At 39.8% G+C, this 16419-nt stretch overlaps 1 protein-coding gene across 1 annotated transcript in view; it reads left to right on the top strand.

The window, feature by feature from the left end:
* Positions 1 to 16419, top strand: part of fbn2b (fibrillin 2b) — a 60256-nt gene that overhangs the window by 35921 nt on the left and 7916 nt on the right. The window contains exons 11-47 of the mRNA XM_017406984.3: positions 147 to 395; positions 495 to 638; positions 995 to 1114; positions 1259 to 1384; positions 1472 to 1594; positions 1990 to 2265; positions 2363 to 2416; positions 2503 to 2628; positions 3603 to 3728; positions 4410 to 4529; positions 5584 to 5721; positions 6416 to 6466; positions 6580 to 6705; positions 6801 to 7028; positions 7129 to 7254; positions 7348 to 7476; positions 7574 to 7699; positions 8004 to 8129; positions 8278 to 8400; positions 8559 to 8684; positions 8903 to 9028; positions 9908 to 10030; positions 10139 to 10261; positions 10547 to 10672; positions 10783 to 10905; positions 11341 to 11463; positions 12292 to 12453; positions 12655 to 12723; positions 12882 to 13007; positions 13117 to 13242; positions 13332 to 13481; positions 13749 to 13820; positions 13927 to 14052; positions 14624 to 14749; positions 15610 to 15735; positions 15855 to 15971; positions 16211 to 16339. Of these exons, the coding sequence (XP_017262473.1) occupies positions 147 to 395; positions 495 to 638; positions 995 to 1114; positions 1259 to 1384; positions 1472 to 1594; positions 1990 to 2265; positions 2363 to 2416; positions 2503 to 2628; positions 3603 to 3728; positions 4410 to 4529; positions 5584 to 5721; positions 6416 to 6466; positions 6580 to 6705; positions 6801 to 7028; positions 7129 to 7254; positions 7348 to 7476; positions 7574 to 7699; positions 8004 to 8129; positions 8278 to 8400; positions 8559 to 8684; positions 8903 to 9028; positions 9908 to 10030; positions 10139 to 10261; positions 10547 to 10672; positions 10783 to 10905; positions 11341 to 11463; positions 12292 to 12453; positions 12655 to 12723; positions 12882 to 13007; positions 13117 to 13242; positions 13332 to 13481; positions 13749 to 13820; positions 13927 to 14052; positions 14624 to 14749; positions 15610 to 15735; positions 15855 to 15971; positions 16211 to 16339 (4836 nt within the window). The remainder of the gene's footprint in view (positions 1 to 146; positions 396 to 494; positions 639 to 994; positions 1115 to 1258; positions 1385 to 1471; positions 1595 to 1989; positions 2266 to 2362; positions 2417 to 2502; positions 2629 to 3602; positions 3729 to 4409; positions 4530 to 5583; positions 5722 to 6415; positions 6467 to 6579; positions 6706 to 6800; positions 7029 to 7128; positions 7255 to 7347; positions 7477 to 7573; positions 7700 to 8003; positions 8130 to 8277; positions 8401 to 8558; positions 8685 to 8902; positions 9029 to 9907; positions 10031 to 10138; positions 10262 to 10546; positions 10673 to 10782; positions 10906 to 11340; positions 11464 to 12291; positions 12454 to 12654; positions 12724 to 12881; positions 13008 to 13116; positions 13243 to 13331; positions 13482 to 13748; positions 13821 to 13926; positions 14053 to 14623; positions 14750 to 15609; positions 15736 to 15854; positions 15972 to 16210; positions 16340 to 16419) is intronic.

Below are 16419 nucleotides of genomic sequence, written 5' to 3'. Positions count from 1 at the left end.
TTCTCTTTTCCCAAACCACTAAAAAGCTATTTTCAGTAAATATGAGTTAGTGATGCTTTGATAATCCACACAACTGGATTATTTTTGGCTTATAACAAACATACCAAATAAAACTTAATTGTTGTCATTCATTGTGTCTTTACTAGATGAGTACAGGCGTCTGTGTATTGTGGGGGTTCCACAAGGACATGGCCTTCCTCATACCTTCCCCAGTGGACATTTTCCCAACATCAACGGCAACTATGGCTTTAAGCTCCCCCCCAGTGTCCCGAATGGGAACGGTAATGGAAAGACTGGTGGCAATGGTGGAGGGGATGGTTTTGGGGACAATGGTGGGACCTTTGGAGGAAACGGAGGGACTTTTTTGGGCAATGGAGGAGGACTGAACCACATAGGTGAGTTGTTCAGTAGATTTCAGTATGAGCACTATTATTGAGATGGTTTGAGTTCTGTTTTGTATTTACATTGGTTTGTGCCCGTTGTGTTTTCAAAAGGTGCCGTTTCTGTGAATGAAAGCATTGATTTCTGCAAACATTTCACCCACCTGTGTTTGAACGGGCGCTGTATCCCATCGCATGGAAGCTACCGCTGCGAGTGCAACATGGGATACAAGCAGGATGTCCGCGGGGAGTGTATTGGTAAGAGATAAACCATACATGTTCTTATTCAGCCAGTTTTGAAGTGAGGCAGATAAAGATCCCGTTCAGACCAGACACTAACTTCCATCCTGGATGATCTAATCACTCTTGGACAGTGTTAAAATCAGGTGTGAGTTCTCTCAGTATGCACTGAAGACATTTTTCCTCAGACCCACTTCAGAGTGACCGATGGTGCCACACTTTATTTCACATGCCACACTGCCATCTTATGTCAGTTCAAGGAATTTTAAGCTGACAGAAAGAATTTGCTTAAATGTGAATCTCTTTTTTTTTGTCCTGATAGTTAAATCTGTACATTTAGACAGTAATTCTTACCTATTTTTTTCCACTCATAGATGTGGATGAGTGTTTAAGTAACCCATGCATTAATGGAGATTGTGTCAACACACCTGGATCATACCACTGCAAGTGTCATGAAGGATATCAGGGAACCCCTACCAAACAAGCCTGCATTGGTATGTCAGTCCATGCTGTTCACTTTTGATGAAGTTAAAAGTTTGATTTTATCTTGAACTCATGTTATAAAAACTTACTTCTTTCTAATATGTTTATAAAATTAGAATAAAGACAAACAACGTCATGTTTTTTTCTCCTTTTAGACATTGATGAGTGTATTGTGAATGGAGTGATGTGTCGCAACGGCCGCTGTGTCAACACAGAGGGGAGCTTTCAGTGCATCTGCAACGCAGGCTTTGAGCTCACTCCTGATGGAAAGAATTGCATCGGTGAGGAGCAAAAACACTAAAATGGGCTGAATTTCATATAAGCTTTCACCTCGATTGCATGATTAAACTTGTCCTGCTCCCTTACAGATCACGATGAATGTGCCACTACCAACATGTGTCTCAATGGCATGTGCATCAACGAGGATGGCAGCTTTAAGTGCATCTGCAAGCCTGGTTTTGCGTTAGCTCCTAACGGACGTTACTGCACCGGTACGAGCAGCACGGTCTTTGAAGCTTAGTAAAAAGTCAGACAGGCTGTTTTACAACTATGATGGCAGATTTGTTGTAGTTTGAAGTCGGATAAATGCCTTTTTGGGACCCATTTGACTTCGGAAGTCAAACTAAAATTTCCCTTTTGTGCTCTGTTCAGCATTTAATAGATACATTTTTTAGTCTCTTGCTGAAAGATTTTGTCTGAAAGCTTCCAGTGGTAATTATATGATCTTGTTTATAGTTATTTTTCTGTGCTAAGTAGAGATTTTGCTATACATTATCCATCTGTATATTATATATATTAATGTACCCGTCTAGACATATCAGAGGAATTTCCGTTTAATTTTACTTATTTGATGCTGAGGACGTTTCATGCACCCTCTCGCCATCAGACATCGATGAGTGTCAGACACCAGGTATCTGTATGAACGGGCGCTGCATCAACACCGAGGGCTCCTTCCGCTGCGAGTGCCCGCCGGGCCTGGCTGTTGACGTAGATGGACGAGTGTGTGTGGACACACACATGAGGACCACCTGCTACGGTGCCATAAAGATGGGCACGTGCTCACGTCCGTTCCCAGGCGCTGTGACCAAGTCAGAATGCTGCTGTGCAAATCCTGAACATGGTTTTGGAGAACCCTGCCATCCATGCCCATCCAGAAACTCAGGTAGTGTCTTTGCTCACAGCTATGTAGTCTTTATAAAGGGCAAATAAAGAATATGTTGTATTCATTGAATTCAAATTGCTTCTAATGTGTCTTTCAGCTGAGTTTCAGGCTGTGTGCAGCAGTGGAATTGGAATCACAACTGATGGGAGAGGTAGAGACATTTCTCTTAAACATAAAAGTCAGTGTTGGAAAAATCTTTAATTTTACCATCTTTTGAAAAACATTTGATCTCTTCAGACATCAATGAGTGTGCCTTGGACCCAGAAATTTGTCAGAACGGCATGTGTGAAAACCTCAGGGGAAGCTACCGCTGTATCTGCAACATCGGTCATGAGTCAGACACAAGTGGCAAGAACTGTGTTGGTGAGTGAGTTTTGTTTTCAGAGCTTCTCTAGGTTTCAAAGTTAGCTGATTTCTTATTGTAAAGTGGGGCTTTTCAGCTGCTTTAGGGTGCAGCTGTGGCCACAACTGCAGTTAGAAATACTCAATAGCAACAGAAGTAGTGAAGCTTCAGCAGGGAGCTTTGATACTTTTATGTCATGGAAACACTGGAAAACATTACGCTCTTACTTTCTACTGGTCATAAAAACACAGCTTTCATTGATTGTATGTTAAGGGGGAAAAAGTCTTGATTCCAAAATGCTGGTTAGTCATAAACAAAAGCAGGTTGCAATAATTTGCTATTGGAAACAGCACAAACTTAAAAAATAACAAACAAATAAACTAAAACTTCAATTACTTTGAAAGAAATACAGACAGCTCTGTATTGCTATTCAACAAATTTCAGCTGCTCCTCCATTGAATGTTTTTTTTATTTTATTATTTTTATTATTTCATAATGAATCAGATATTTCCAGGAGGTGATTTAGACTGCACAAACATCCAGAACCTTTAAAGGACAAAAACAAAATCTGTTTATAATTCATTGCAGCTCGAAGACCTAATGATATTGTATCCTTTAGCACAGTGGTGTCCAATCCTGGTCCTGGAGGAACATTATCCTGCATGTTTTACGAGTTTCTTTGCTTTGACTCACCTGAGTTGGATGGCTGAGTGATTAACAAGCTTCTGTAGAACCTGAAGACCTGCTTGAAAAGCAGGGAAACATCTAAAACATGCAGGATTTGGCCCTCCAGGACCAGGATTTGACACCACCATCTTAAGATGATGAAATTCTATGAGCATGAATAATATCTGGTGACTAAATGATTTGAAAATTGCATTCTGTTCTGGTCTTTTTGAAAAAGTAGTGGTAAGATTTTTGCACCAATTATCCTTGGCTGTTTTGATTCATTAAACAAGGATTCTGACCATCATCCTCTCTGTTTCGCCTGCAGACATCAATGAGTGTTTGGTGAACCGCTTGCTCTGTGACAACGGTCTGTGCAGAAACACTCCCGGCTCCTACACGTGCTCCTGTCCGAAAGGGTTCGTCTTCAAACCCGACTCAGAGACGTGCGAAGGTCAGTGCTCCTTCAGTCATATTCGTCTCTCAGCAAAATCACATTCTCATTTATTTTCATGTTATTTTTTTTTCTTTTGCATTTTTCTGCTCCTTTTTGTAATCTGCTACTTATGCATACTTTTGGCTATTTTAGCCATTAATGTATCAAAACGTTCAGCTCATTCAGGATGCTGGGTGGTATGTCATTTGTTTTTCGTAACTTTTAAACTTTTCCAAACATTAAACTTTATTGACAAATATTTCCCTATAGAAATAAATTGAGATCTCTTAAATTTCTTCAAAAAATTGTTCACTTTGAAATCTGCTTTAGCATACTTCATGTATTTTTGTTTTCTTTTGCTACTTTAACTTTTTACTACTGTTCTGCTACTCCAGGCTTTTAGTTAACCTTTTATTATTTTAGCTTTTAACTAGCTTTTGCTACTTTTACCTTCTAGCTAGCCTTTTGATACATTAAGCTAGCCTTTGGCTGCTTTTAGCCTATAGCTAGTGTTTTGCTTTTTTTAACTTTTACCTTGATTTTTACTGTTTTTTAAAAAAAGTATCTTTAACAAGTCATTTTTAGCTTCTTCATTCAGCGGTCATAATTCACATTGCATTTTTCATAAAAATTTAAATTTCTATCATTTAAAAATGGCCTCTTTTGGTGTGTGTGTGTTTGTATGTCTGCACATTTCAGATATAAATGAATGCGAGTCGAGCCCTTGCATCAACGGACAGTGTCGGAACGTGGCTGGGTCCTTCAACTGTGAATGCGCTCATGGCAGCAAGCTGGACTCAACAAACACCATCTGTGTTGGTACGTAAGACATCAGGCCAGTCAGATCAGAGTTCAGAACAGAGCCTGCATGAGGTTACAACTATAAGTGGGAACTAACGGCTGCAAAAGCCTTTTCTTTCCTTTTTTAATCAAGATTTAATCTCCGTCTTCTGTAAACAAACACTGATACGGCTCAACATGCCAGCAGCCATTCAGAGATATTATTGTCCTCAGATGATCCCACAGGCACACTCAGTTGATTTATTAGATAAATACTTCCATTCCCGGCCTTGAATCACATGGAGAATGTTTCACTTCACCAAAATCCGCAACAGATCCATAATGACATGAGGTATGTGAGACACCCTGTCAAAGTTAAATAGACATTTGTTTTGGAGCTTTGTTTCTTTTTCGGAGAATTTTTTATTTTTATTTTTTTTTCAAAGCTACATGCCAGGGGAGAATCTGTATATCTGGAATGAAAAAAGCAGTCAATAAAAAACATGTATACATACTGCATGAACTGGTTCTGTCAGAGGTCCAAAGATTCCTCTGGTTTAGTTTATTTCTGTTTAAGGATTTGGAAAGGAAGAAAATGGAAAAAAGTAAATGTTTTTAATGTTTTTGTGGCCGTGTGGTTTTTGGGAAAAATGTGTCAGTTTTATGACTCAGTCTTTCATTTTATCATAAATGCACCAGTATAATGTTAGTAAAATTAAATGCAATCATTTATATATTTCATTGAACTAACCATTCATCTACAGACACAACTTTAAGAAAAATAAAAAAGGAGTTAGTTTTCAGGTTTAGTGTAGCATTTTTGACTTGTTGACCATTTCTGGTGCCATGAAGCAACATCCTTATGAACCAATCTGTTTTGTTTTTGTATCGTGCTTTTACTAACATGTGTTTGATATCAAAAAAACATTTGGAAAATGTTTTTTGTGGATGAAAAAAATGCACTTACTCAATCTGTTAGATTTGTTGTTTAGGCTACTTTGTCACAAAACCTGAGATGTAAACAGAGCTGTTTGTTTCCATGAAAACACAACACATTTAATCAAGTTTTCTTTGCTGTTCTTCGGCTCCACAGATAGCATGAAGAGTACTTGCTGGCTCACGATACAAGACAGCCGCTGTGAGGTCAACATCAATGGAGCCACGCTGAAGTCGGAGTGCTGCTCCACGCTGGGAGCGGCCTGGGGCAGCCCCTGTGAGCCCTGCGAGATCGGTCAGTTCCCACACACAGATACTGATCCACAAACAGTACTGGTCTGACTGTTACACACACTTCTGAACATTGTGGCAACACTGGATTATCAGCTGTTCATTAAAGCTGTTCAGTCGGAGGCAAAATGATCTCTTTACAGAACATTAAAGGCCTAGCATTCCTTAAAGGTACGCATGTCGCCCGCCACTTTTCATGCCAAAGCTTCAGACTAAGATCATCTTATGTTGAGAAATGACAGATTTGTAGCTGTTTTGGTCAAACATTAAAAATAACATTATGCATAAACTCATGCTATATCATGAGAAATGACAGCCATCATTCTGAATACATCAAACTTGTGCACATGCTCTAATTTTTTACTTTGTACAAAATATCTTTTTAATGTGCTGCAACGTCTTAACTTGCTGATGCGTTCCTGAGCCGACACATAAAAAATACATTTGTTTGGGATCATTCACTCATCACAAACTAGGAAGCTCCATTCACACAGACTTTTAACATATGATAAAGATTTGGTTAAATATTTCTCCTAAAGTTCCAAACACAGCTGTGGCGAAAGTTCAGAATCAGTGTAAATAAACCTCTGACCATAAAATCACACCCAAACTTTCCACAAAGCATCATGTCTGGTGGAAACTTTAGCCAAAGGCATAGATGAGTAGTATTCATACAAAAAACGTCTGTGTCTCCTCAGATACTGCTTGTTCTCGAGGATTTGCTCGCATGAAGGGTCTTGTATGTGAAGGTAAGAATGTTTTATAATGACTGGTGAAAAATGTGCATTGTCCCCTTAATTCACTGCTAACCCCTGTGATGCTATTTTGTCCTTTTATTCTTAACATGCTCCTTTCCCTGCAGATATTAATGAGTGTGAGGTGTTCCCTGGTGTGTGTACGAATGGGCGATGTGTGAACACGCAGGGCTCGTTCCGCTGCGAGTGTGCTGCAGGTCTGACTCTGGACAGCAGCGGTCGCACATGTGTGGGTAAGGAGACCTCAGACAGTTTGTTGTTTCTGCTGTAAGAAGCCTGAATGTAAACGCAAATGCTACTTTGTTTTTCTAATTTTCTCTTTTTTTAGACATGCGCAGTGAGCAGTGCTACAAGAAATGGCATGAAGATGAGTGTGGTGAGCCTCTGCCAGGGAGATACCGTGTGGACATGTGCTGCTGTTCTGTGGGGGCCGCCTGGGGGGTTGACTGTGAGGAGTGTCCCAAAGAGGGGTCACTTGAGTTTAACGCCATATGTCCCAGAGGTCCAGGCTTTGCAAACAGAGGAGATATTTTGACTGGCAGGCCCTTCTATAAAGGTACCACAATATCTGTTTACTTTAGAACTGCAGTGAGCTTATGTATGTAAAAAAATATGGTGTGAATTTAATTGCTCTATTTGTTTGTGCTTCTTCCTAGATGTGAATGAGTGTAAGGTGTTCCAGGGTCTGTGCAGCCATGGCACCTGCAGAAACACAATTGGCAGTTTCAAGTGTCGCTGCAACAGCGGCTTCGCTCTCACAGCTGAAGAGAGGAACTGCACAGGTTCGAACGTTGGCAGGAGGAGTGGATTTAATGTAGGGTCAATATACAACTAAAAGGTGGTTAGTTTTCTTTTGTTGTGTACCCGTGTTTCAGATATTGATGAGTGCCGGATCTCTCCTGACCTCTGCGGCCATGGTACATGTGTCAACACCCCTGGCAGCTTTGAGTGTGAGTGCTTCGAAGGCTACGAAAGTGGCTTCATGATGATGAAGAACTGCATGGGTAAGTTCAAAGCACAGTCATCTACAAAACATACCGTATGACTGATCTGTGCAACTGTTCACTTTTGTCTTCATTCCTCCCTTCTTTATTTTGACAGACATTGATGAATGTGAGAGAAACCCCCTGTTGTGCCACGGAGGAACCTGCCTGAACACAGATGGGAGTTACGAGTGTGAATGTCCCCCAGGATACCTGCTCAGCAATGATGCATCTGTCTGCGAAGGTGGGGCAAACAATCAGCACACATACTGCATGAGCATAAAGCCTAACTGGATATAATACACTGTCATTTAAAAGCTAGTTTCCTGAAAAGGTGATTACTCACTTCTGCATATTTGAGTCATATTTAATAAACATCCTTTTTGCTCAATAATTTTAAGTTATTTCAGAAGGTAATGAGAGAAAACATTCAATTTATGGTTTGTTAGTTATAAAATATGGCCATTCTGAATAAACTATTAGTAAGACCTTTAAAAAAGTTTTAATTATGTTTGTATGCAGCATTAATTGATTTTCTTCTGCTTCAGACATGAATGAATGTCAGCTGAGTGAGAACCTGTGCAGAAACGGTCAGTGTGTCAACATGGCCGGGACGTACCAGTGCTCCTGTAACACCGGCTACCAGGCGACACCAGACCGACAGGGCTGCGTCGGTGAGTGGAGCGAAAATTTCATCAAAAATTGATTGTGACGTTGAATAACAGAAGCTTTTGTGTTCAAGCAAAACAGCACATTTGACTTTTTGTGCTTCTGTTCTCACTCTGACTGAGATCTGAGACTGTACTGATGACCTCTCCTCAGATATTGATGAGTGTACCATAATGAACGGGGGATGTGAGACTCACTGCACCAACTCGGAGGGGAGCTATGAGTGCAGCTGCAGCGAGGGCTACGCTCTGATGCCTGACCTCAGAACCTGCTCAGGTAATAAAACACAGAATATGATTTACTCATAAATTATAAAAACAGCAGTTTCCTGTAGGAAATATTCCACCTTGTGAATGTGTGTGTTTAATGGTCTTTTTCATTTGTCTGAAGACTTGCATTGTGATAATAACCCTTTTCTGTGGTGTATTTGATAGATATTGATGAGTGTGAGGAGACTCCAGACATCTGTGATGGAGGCCAGTGCACCAACATTCCTGGTGAATATCGCTGTCTGTGTTTCGATGGATTCATGGCCTCCATAGACATGAGGAGCTGTATCGGTAAGAGAATAAAGAAAACCTTTAATTCTGTTTAAACTCATTCACATTTTTTGTCTGGGTGTTATTGTCTTCTATCTGTCACATGAATTGATGTATACTCTTTCTGATTTAAATATAAATATGAACATGTTTCTGTCAGACTTGTTCTGCGTCACTCTGACCTCCACTATGAAAACAATCTTTGTGTAACCTGTGTCTGTCCATCCCTGTCTGCCCAGATGTAAACGAATGTGATTTGAACCCAAACATCTGTCTCCACGGTGACTGTGAGAACACCAAAGGCTCCTTCATCTGCCACTGTCAACTGGGATACTTTGTCAAAAAGGGATCCACGGGCTGCACTGGTACAAACACACACCCACACACACACACAGGATCAAGGGAAGAGCTGTCTCTTAGAGATCTGGGCCTCTGTGTGTCCGAATCTGAGCCAAGTGTCAAAACAGTTCATCCATGCATACAGCAGTTTCAGCTCTGCATTTTAAAAATGTATTATTTAGTCATGAACTGAAAAAGCTGCAGTCCGAGCAGCACGGCTAACAGAATAAACCTGCAGTGGTTTGTGAAAACGTAAACTAGACCGAGAGACGACACACGCTGTCCTTAAGTGTATGACTATTAAACTCCAAGACTGATGTTATTTTTATGAATATATGGGGGATTCTGAAGGACTTTTTCTAGTAAACCGTTTACTTACAAATATATTAATATTGTAATAAAAGGGTTAAATATTTATAATTTATAAACTAATTTATCAAGTCATGTATGAAACAGAAATATAAAAAAGGATCAACATTAAAATATTTAAACCTTTCTTTCTTTTCATTTTTTTGGCTTATTAAAATTTAAAATCTCATCTATGCTGTAATGAGTTTCTTTATTATATAAATGTCTTTAAAAAATTAGGTTTTATTGTAATTTGTTTCTTTTGATCATGCCAAATCTATATTTTAACACATCAGTCTTATAATTTCTTGATATATCCAGATAGTTTTGAACTTACTGAGCTTCACTTGCACATTGTCATTATTTTTTATCCTGATGTCTTCATGTATAATAGTAATATATAGAAGTTATATATGTTGTTCAGTATATGCAACACTAGTAAAATCATAATCTTTAGTTTCTGTTCTGTGACCCACTTTTACTTTTGAAACTTGTTGGTGTCCTAAGAAATGTTTTTACTGGTGGTTTACAAAATTATCTATCTATAATTTTTCCAGATGTTGACGAGTGTGAGATCGGAGCTCATAACTGTAACATGCATGCTGCTTGCATCAACGTGCCGGGAAGCTTCAAATGTCGCTGTCGAGATGGCTGGGTGGGAGACGGCATCGAGTGTGTGGGTGAGTCGGTGCTCAGATTTTCTCAGCTTTGACTGAGTTGTAAATGAAATAGTTTTGGAGACTCTTTTTATTCTACTGTTGAGTTCTTTAATCTTCCTTTTCCTGCAGATTATGATGAATGCTCCTCAGAGGACCACAGTTGTCACCCCAACGCTGAGTGTGTCAACACACCAGGCTCCTACAGGTGTACGTGCAAAGATGGGTTCAATGGAGATGGCTTTTCATGCTCAGGTAAGACTGTTAAAACTGCCCTGATGTACAGATAGCATTTGGGGGATTTATGAACCTTTGGTTTGTTTGAGTATTTTCTCCTACAAACGATGAAAAACAAACACTTTAAAAAAGGGACTGAATTGAAAAAATAAACCCTAAAGTCAAAAATGGAAACCAGACTTTGTGTTTCTCTGCAAGCCTAAAAGCCTGAACACAAGTTTAAACACTTTGAATATTCTTTGTGTAATACTGGCCATAAATCTATTTTTTTATAATTTAAAATATGTGTATGCTCTGTTTCAGACATGGATGAGTGTGCAGACAATGTCAATCTTTGTGAAAACGGCCAGTGTCTGAACGCTCCGGGCGGCTATCGCTGCGAGTGTGAGATGGGCTTCACTCCCACAGAGGACAGCAAGGCCTGCCAAGGTGCTGCTCTCAGTCTGCCACGATCTATTGCCTTCGGTTTTGTTGTTCTCCTTTTTCAATTCAGGCACTATGGCTAACATTTTCTCTCTGTTTTGCCTTCTTTGCCACAGACATCGATGAGTGTAATTTCCAGAACATCTGTGTGTTTGGAACGTGCCAGAACCTTCCAGGGATGTTTCGTTGTGTGTGTGATGAAGGGTACGAACTGGACCGCAGTGGAGGGAACTGCACGGGTAACTGTCAAACTGGATGAAAACTCAGTCAGCGCTGAGACAGAACAGACACAGAACGTGGTTGATGTGTGGGATGTCAGACCTCATGATTCTTTTGCCAGACCAAAATTATACTGCTGAAAATTTTCTTTGATCAAATCTAATAAAAAATAGCAATAGGTAATTTAAAAAGTAATACCATCTGCTGTCTCAGCTGGTAAATTTGATCAGCTGCAGAATGGAGCTGCAGAATGTGGCTTTGTCTTGTATTTTTTCTATTTTTTTTTTTTTTTTTTAGATAACATACAATCAGCAACTTTTTAAACTGTTGGCGTGTGTGGCAGGCTTTTGAATAAGAATAACTAGAAAAATGTAAAAAATTGCTTTTTATTCTGATGACAAATTTTAAACTGATAAATTCACACAGTTTAAAATGTGCGGTTTTGTGTGTTGCAGACATTAACGAGTGTGCTGTCCATGTGAACTGCCTCAACGGACTCTGTGTGAACATACCAGGAAGTTACTTGTGCAACTGTCCCTCTGACTTTGAGCTCAACCCCACTGGAGTGGGATGCGTGGGTGAGTCACACTCGGAGGGTTTACAGATAAGAACATTTGAATGAAGACAACTATGTCATCCTCCGAGAGTTATACTGTGTGACAAGTGATAAATATACACTGAGACTGCATGGAAATGTAGTTTTATTTAGAATTGGTTATGAATCCTCTGTTTGAAGTATAGTCTTCAAAAGGTACTCAGTTATGCTGCTACCATTTTATAAGCCTTATCCTTCTCTTGTATTGCTCGCAGTAGAGGCATTATACCAACAAAATAACTTACCCTATTATCACAGGAGAGGAGATGATACTATGGTCTTCTACGGTGCAGAATCATAAAATCAGTGAAAATATAAAAGTGTAAGAGCATTGTGACGGCATGCAAAAGATTGAGAGCACATGTTTACTATGTAGTAAATTACAATTTTATGTTTTGATTTTCTTGGTATAGCTCACTAATCCATTTTTAGGCTAAGGCAGAGACAGGTTCAGACATCACCCAATTTAGAACCACAATTTGCCTGACTCGCAAATTTTGAGACCGTGGGAGGAAACCATTGCACCTGGAGAAAACTCCACATACCGCAGACAGAACTATAGGTTTTTCTGCTGTGAGGTGACAGAGCTGTTCACTCCGCCTGACAGCTGCCCCTCTCAGCAACTAGAAGTGCAGCAGTTTAAAAACCTCTGCATGTGACACAAAGAGCATGGCATCGAGCTGACAGCCATGTAATTACGAAACCAACCCGAGCCATGGGTGTCCCCAAATCCACCTTGAATAGAATATGCAGTTGTGTGCATGTAAAATGTATGTTATCACACTCACATTTTGTCCTGTGGCCCTCTCAGATACCCGTGTTGGTAACTGCTTCTTGGATACCCTTCCCCGTGGCGACGGAGGAATCTCCTGCATCGCAGAGATTGGCGTGGGCGTCACTCGAGCTTCCTGCTGTTGCTCCGATGGAAAAGCTTGGGGAAACCCTTGTGAACTCTGCCCAACATCCAACTCCTGTACGCACCACAAGACCTCAGTCCAGTCCTTCAAATAATGAATATTGCAATATGATATCTTGTGCATGTTGATTTATTTTGTCAGTAATGACTGTAACATCCATCCTTGCAAGTCACAGTTAAAAATATACAAACTGATAGTTATGTTTTTACAAAAGTCACTTTGGAGAAACTGATTTTTCTCATGTTTCTACCTTGTAGCGGAATATAAGACTCTCTGTCCAGGAGGGGAGGGGTTCAGACCCAACCCCATCACTGTCCTCCTGGAAGGTAAACCATTCAACCTTTTCTGTTCACCAGCTTTGTATTAAATAGACTCTACCAAAACAGTTTAAGGTCAAGCTCCTGATTAAGAAATAAAAAAAATGTTGTTTTAGAAAATAACAAAATTGGCAAAGGTGGATTTAATTATTCTTATTATTTTATAGATATTGACGAGTGCATGGAACTACCTGGCCTCTGCCAGGGTGGAAACTGTATTAACACTTTTGGCAGTTTCCAGTGTGAGTGTCCAGCAGGCTACTATCTCAATGAAGAGACTCGCATTTGTGAAGGTATTTCCTCAACCTTTTCTTGATACCACATAAATAAATACAAGAGGAAAAAAAACACTCACCTTCTCTTCATTTTGGATTTTTTTTTTGATTATCACATTTTTTCCAGATATTGATGAGTGCTCTGCCCATTTTGGCATCTGTGGGCCTGGCACGTGCTACAACACTCTGGGCAACTACACCTGTGTGTGCCCCCCTGAATACATGCAGGTCAACGGAGGAAACAACTGCATGGGTGAGAGACCCGCCCCGTTAAGTGACTACAATTCAAAAAGTGTCACAGCATGTGGCAGATTTTCCATTTATTTCCACCCTTTTATGCAGACATGAGAAAAAGTGTGTGCTACCGCAACTACAACGACACGTGTGAGAACGAGCTGTCGTTCAACATGACCAAGAAGATGTGCTGCTGCGCCTACAACGTGGGGAAAGCTTGGAATAAGCCCTGCGAGCCCTGTCCTACTCCTGCTACCAGTGAGTTTCAGTACCAACCTAGAAACATACACTAAAAATACACTTGTTTATTTGTTTAAACAATGATTAATAGATATATTTATAGCCCAAACATGACTAAAACTTGGTCCAAAATTTGGTGTGGTAGTGGCTGAAAAGTCGTCACCATCATTCTCAGCAGATTACTCAACAGATTACTTTGGCATTAATTTGACAGCTGATATGGGTTTCTTTCAATGAATGCTAGTTTAATTAATTAACAAATCTCCTTTGTGGTGATTCTTCCAGCTCAGTATCAGGTTCTGTGTGGTAACCTGTCTCCTGGATTCATCATCGACATCCACACCGGAAAACCAGTTGGTAAGTTGGAGTAAAATCAGTGCTGTCGTTAACCCAAGTTTTGACCTTGAAAGCATCACTGTGGAAAGTGAGCATTTAAAAATGTAGATGTTGGCATTTTCTGCAGATATTGACGAGTGTAGAGAAATCCCTGGTATCTGTGCCAACGGCGTGTGTATCAACCAGATCGGAAGTTTCCGCTGCGAATGTCCAATGGGCTTCAGCTACAACAACATACTGCTGATTTGTGAAGGTTGGTATGAGGCCTGAAAGAAAAAAACCCAACAAAAATAACTTTTTTCTTAATATTTTTATTTATGTTCCCTGTCTGTCTCATGCAATAGAGGAAGATGTGAAAAACGAATCCTTATTTGTTCAGTTGCACAGCATTACTTTCCCTCGTTTTTTGTTGCTTTGCTCAAACCATATCTAGATAAACACACAGTTTTCCTGCCTATACAGTCATTACTTTTGACAGAGCAGCTGCTTGTACTAATACGTCTCATATTGTATATAACACTGTCTTCTGACACTACTATTTATAAGTTTAATCAAATTAACATATGCACACACACAAATAAATCATTGAAGTTAATGCTGCTGAATTAATATGAATTATGTCCTTGTAAAGGCAAGTGTGTTGGCTCTGAATGGGATTACCCACCAGAACCATCAGTCATCCTGATAGTGGCTGTATCAGAGTCAAACTGGCACCACTGTGGTTTTTATTCTTGCTGTCCACAATCTGACAGCCTACTGTGATCAGACAGTTACAGAGCCTGTGATTGATGCCCGTTGTTTCTCCCCTTCTCCCTCTATCATAGATATTGATGAGTGTAACAACGGGGACAACCTGTGCCAGCGAAACGCAAACTGTATCAACATTCCTGGCAGCTACCGCTGCGAGTGCTCGCAGGGCTTCAAACTGTCACCCAACGGGGCCTGTCAGGGTGAGTCCAGCCTCCCTGCAAAGACTGAACACAGCTTTTTCATCTTCGAACACCAAAGAGGTGGACAAATACAGTAACTGTGGTCAAAATGTGAAGAACCTCCTGTAGAATGTTAATGTACATCAGGTGAACAAAGTTTAGTTGAGTTTACTTGGTTGCACAATTAAAAATACACAACATGAGAAATTAGAAAAGAAACAGGTGAGATTAATACACAACATAAAATTCAAGCAGCGCAGGGTTTACTTCTATTATAACAAAAACACATTAATAGGTTTGATTTTGCTTCAATTTAATGTAAATATGTTTGATTTTGAACAAAAAATAGTCTGAAGATATCAGTATGAAGGAAACTGACTGTAGTTTTATTCTAAATGAATAATCAACAACAGTTTTGTAGTGTCATATGATTTGCCCTGTTCCCGTTTGCTGTATTCTATGTTTTTTTGCGTTCGGAAAAGATCTGAAAAGTTTAAAAGGTCAAAATCTCTCTTGCAGCAGAAATGGCTGAAATGCCTTAATCGTCACCTAGACTTTTTATCTGTTACTTTTCAACATCAGTATGTGAAACAGTCATACTGAGATGCTAAGTTGGTGGTTTGGAGCATCCTCAAACAAAAACAATCCCCAGATTTTCCTCTCTTTGCTGTTTTCCAGTCCTTTCTGATCAGTAGTAGTAGTAGACACCATCAGGAGACACGTTGGCTTAAAATCACCTTTTGGATTAAAAAGTACAAGTACTTCAGGAGTTGCAAATATAACCAAGTATATTTCGAAACAAGTAAAATGGTTCCAGCAGATTATAAACTTGTAAATGGTGATAATTCGTAGTCTTTAACAAGTGTTTTTCTTCTTCTCAGATCGTGACGAGTGTCAGGAGATTCCTAACGTGTGCAGCCACGGTCAGTGTATCGACATGCAGGGCAGTTATCGCTGTATCTGCCACAACGGCTTCAAAGCCTCTGCGGATCAGACAATGTGCATGGGTGAGGAGCACAACCCTAAAACGCACAATGCTTTTAGACATTTAATTCAACAGAGTGGAGTCAAGTGTAGCTGGAGAATGTTTCGCCCACATTAAATGTTGTTTTTGTTCATATTTTAGATATTGATGAGTGTGACAGACAGCCTTGCGGTAATGGCACCTGTAAAAACACTGTGGGGTCCTACAACTGTCTCTGCTTCCCTGGCTTTGAGCTCACACACAACAACGACTGCATGGGTAGGAATCATTTACTGAGCTTTACAAATCTATTTCCCTTAAAGGTCAACATCTTTTCAGTGTTTCAGCTGTGATATTTAAAATTAAACATAGCTTATTTTATTATAAAAGAGCATGCTGTTTTTTCCAGTGACTGTATTACCTCTAGGAAGACATGATTTTATAAACAGGAAATAAATATATCACTCTACATTCTTTGTTCTGAAAGAAAAATAATGTTCTTCTTCTTTACCTCGCAGACATAGATGAGTGCTTTTCCCTTCAGGGCCAAGTGTGCAGAAACGGACAGTGTATCAACGGGCTCGGATCCTTCCAGTGCCTCTGCCACGAGGGTTATGAAAACACACTCGATGGGAAGAACTGCATTGGTAATTTAAATTCATGACATTAACAAAACAAAATGCAACACCTATTAGATTCTATAGTCAATGTTTTTTTTTTGTTTTTG

This window comes from Kryptolebias marmoratus, linkage group LG24 (genome assembly GCF_001649575.2).
Source record: "Kryptolebias marmoratus isolate JLee-2015 linkage group LG24, ASM164957v2, whole genome shotgun sequence".
NCBI classification, from domain to species: Eukaryota; Metazoa; Chordata; class Actinopteri; order Cyprinodontiformes; family Rivulidae; genus Kryptolebias; species Kryptolebias marmoratus.
The sequence above is the reverse complement of the archived record's forward strand: the minus strand, read 5'-3'. Positions and strand labels throughout refer to the sequence as shown.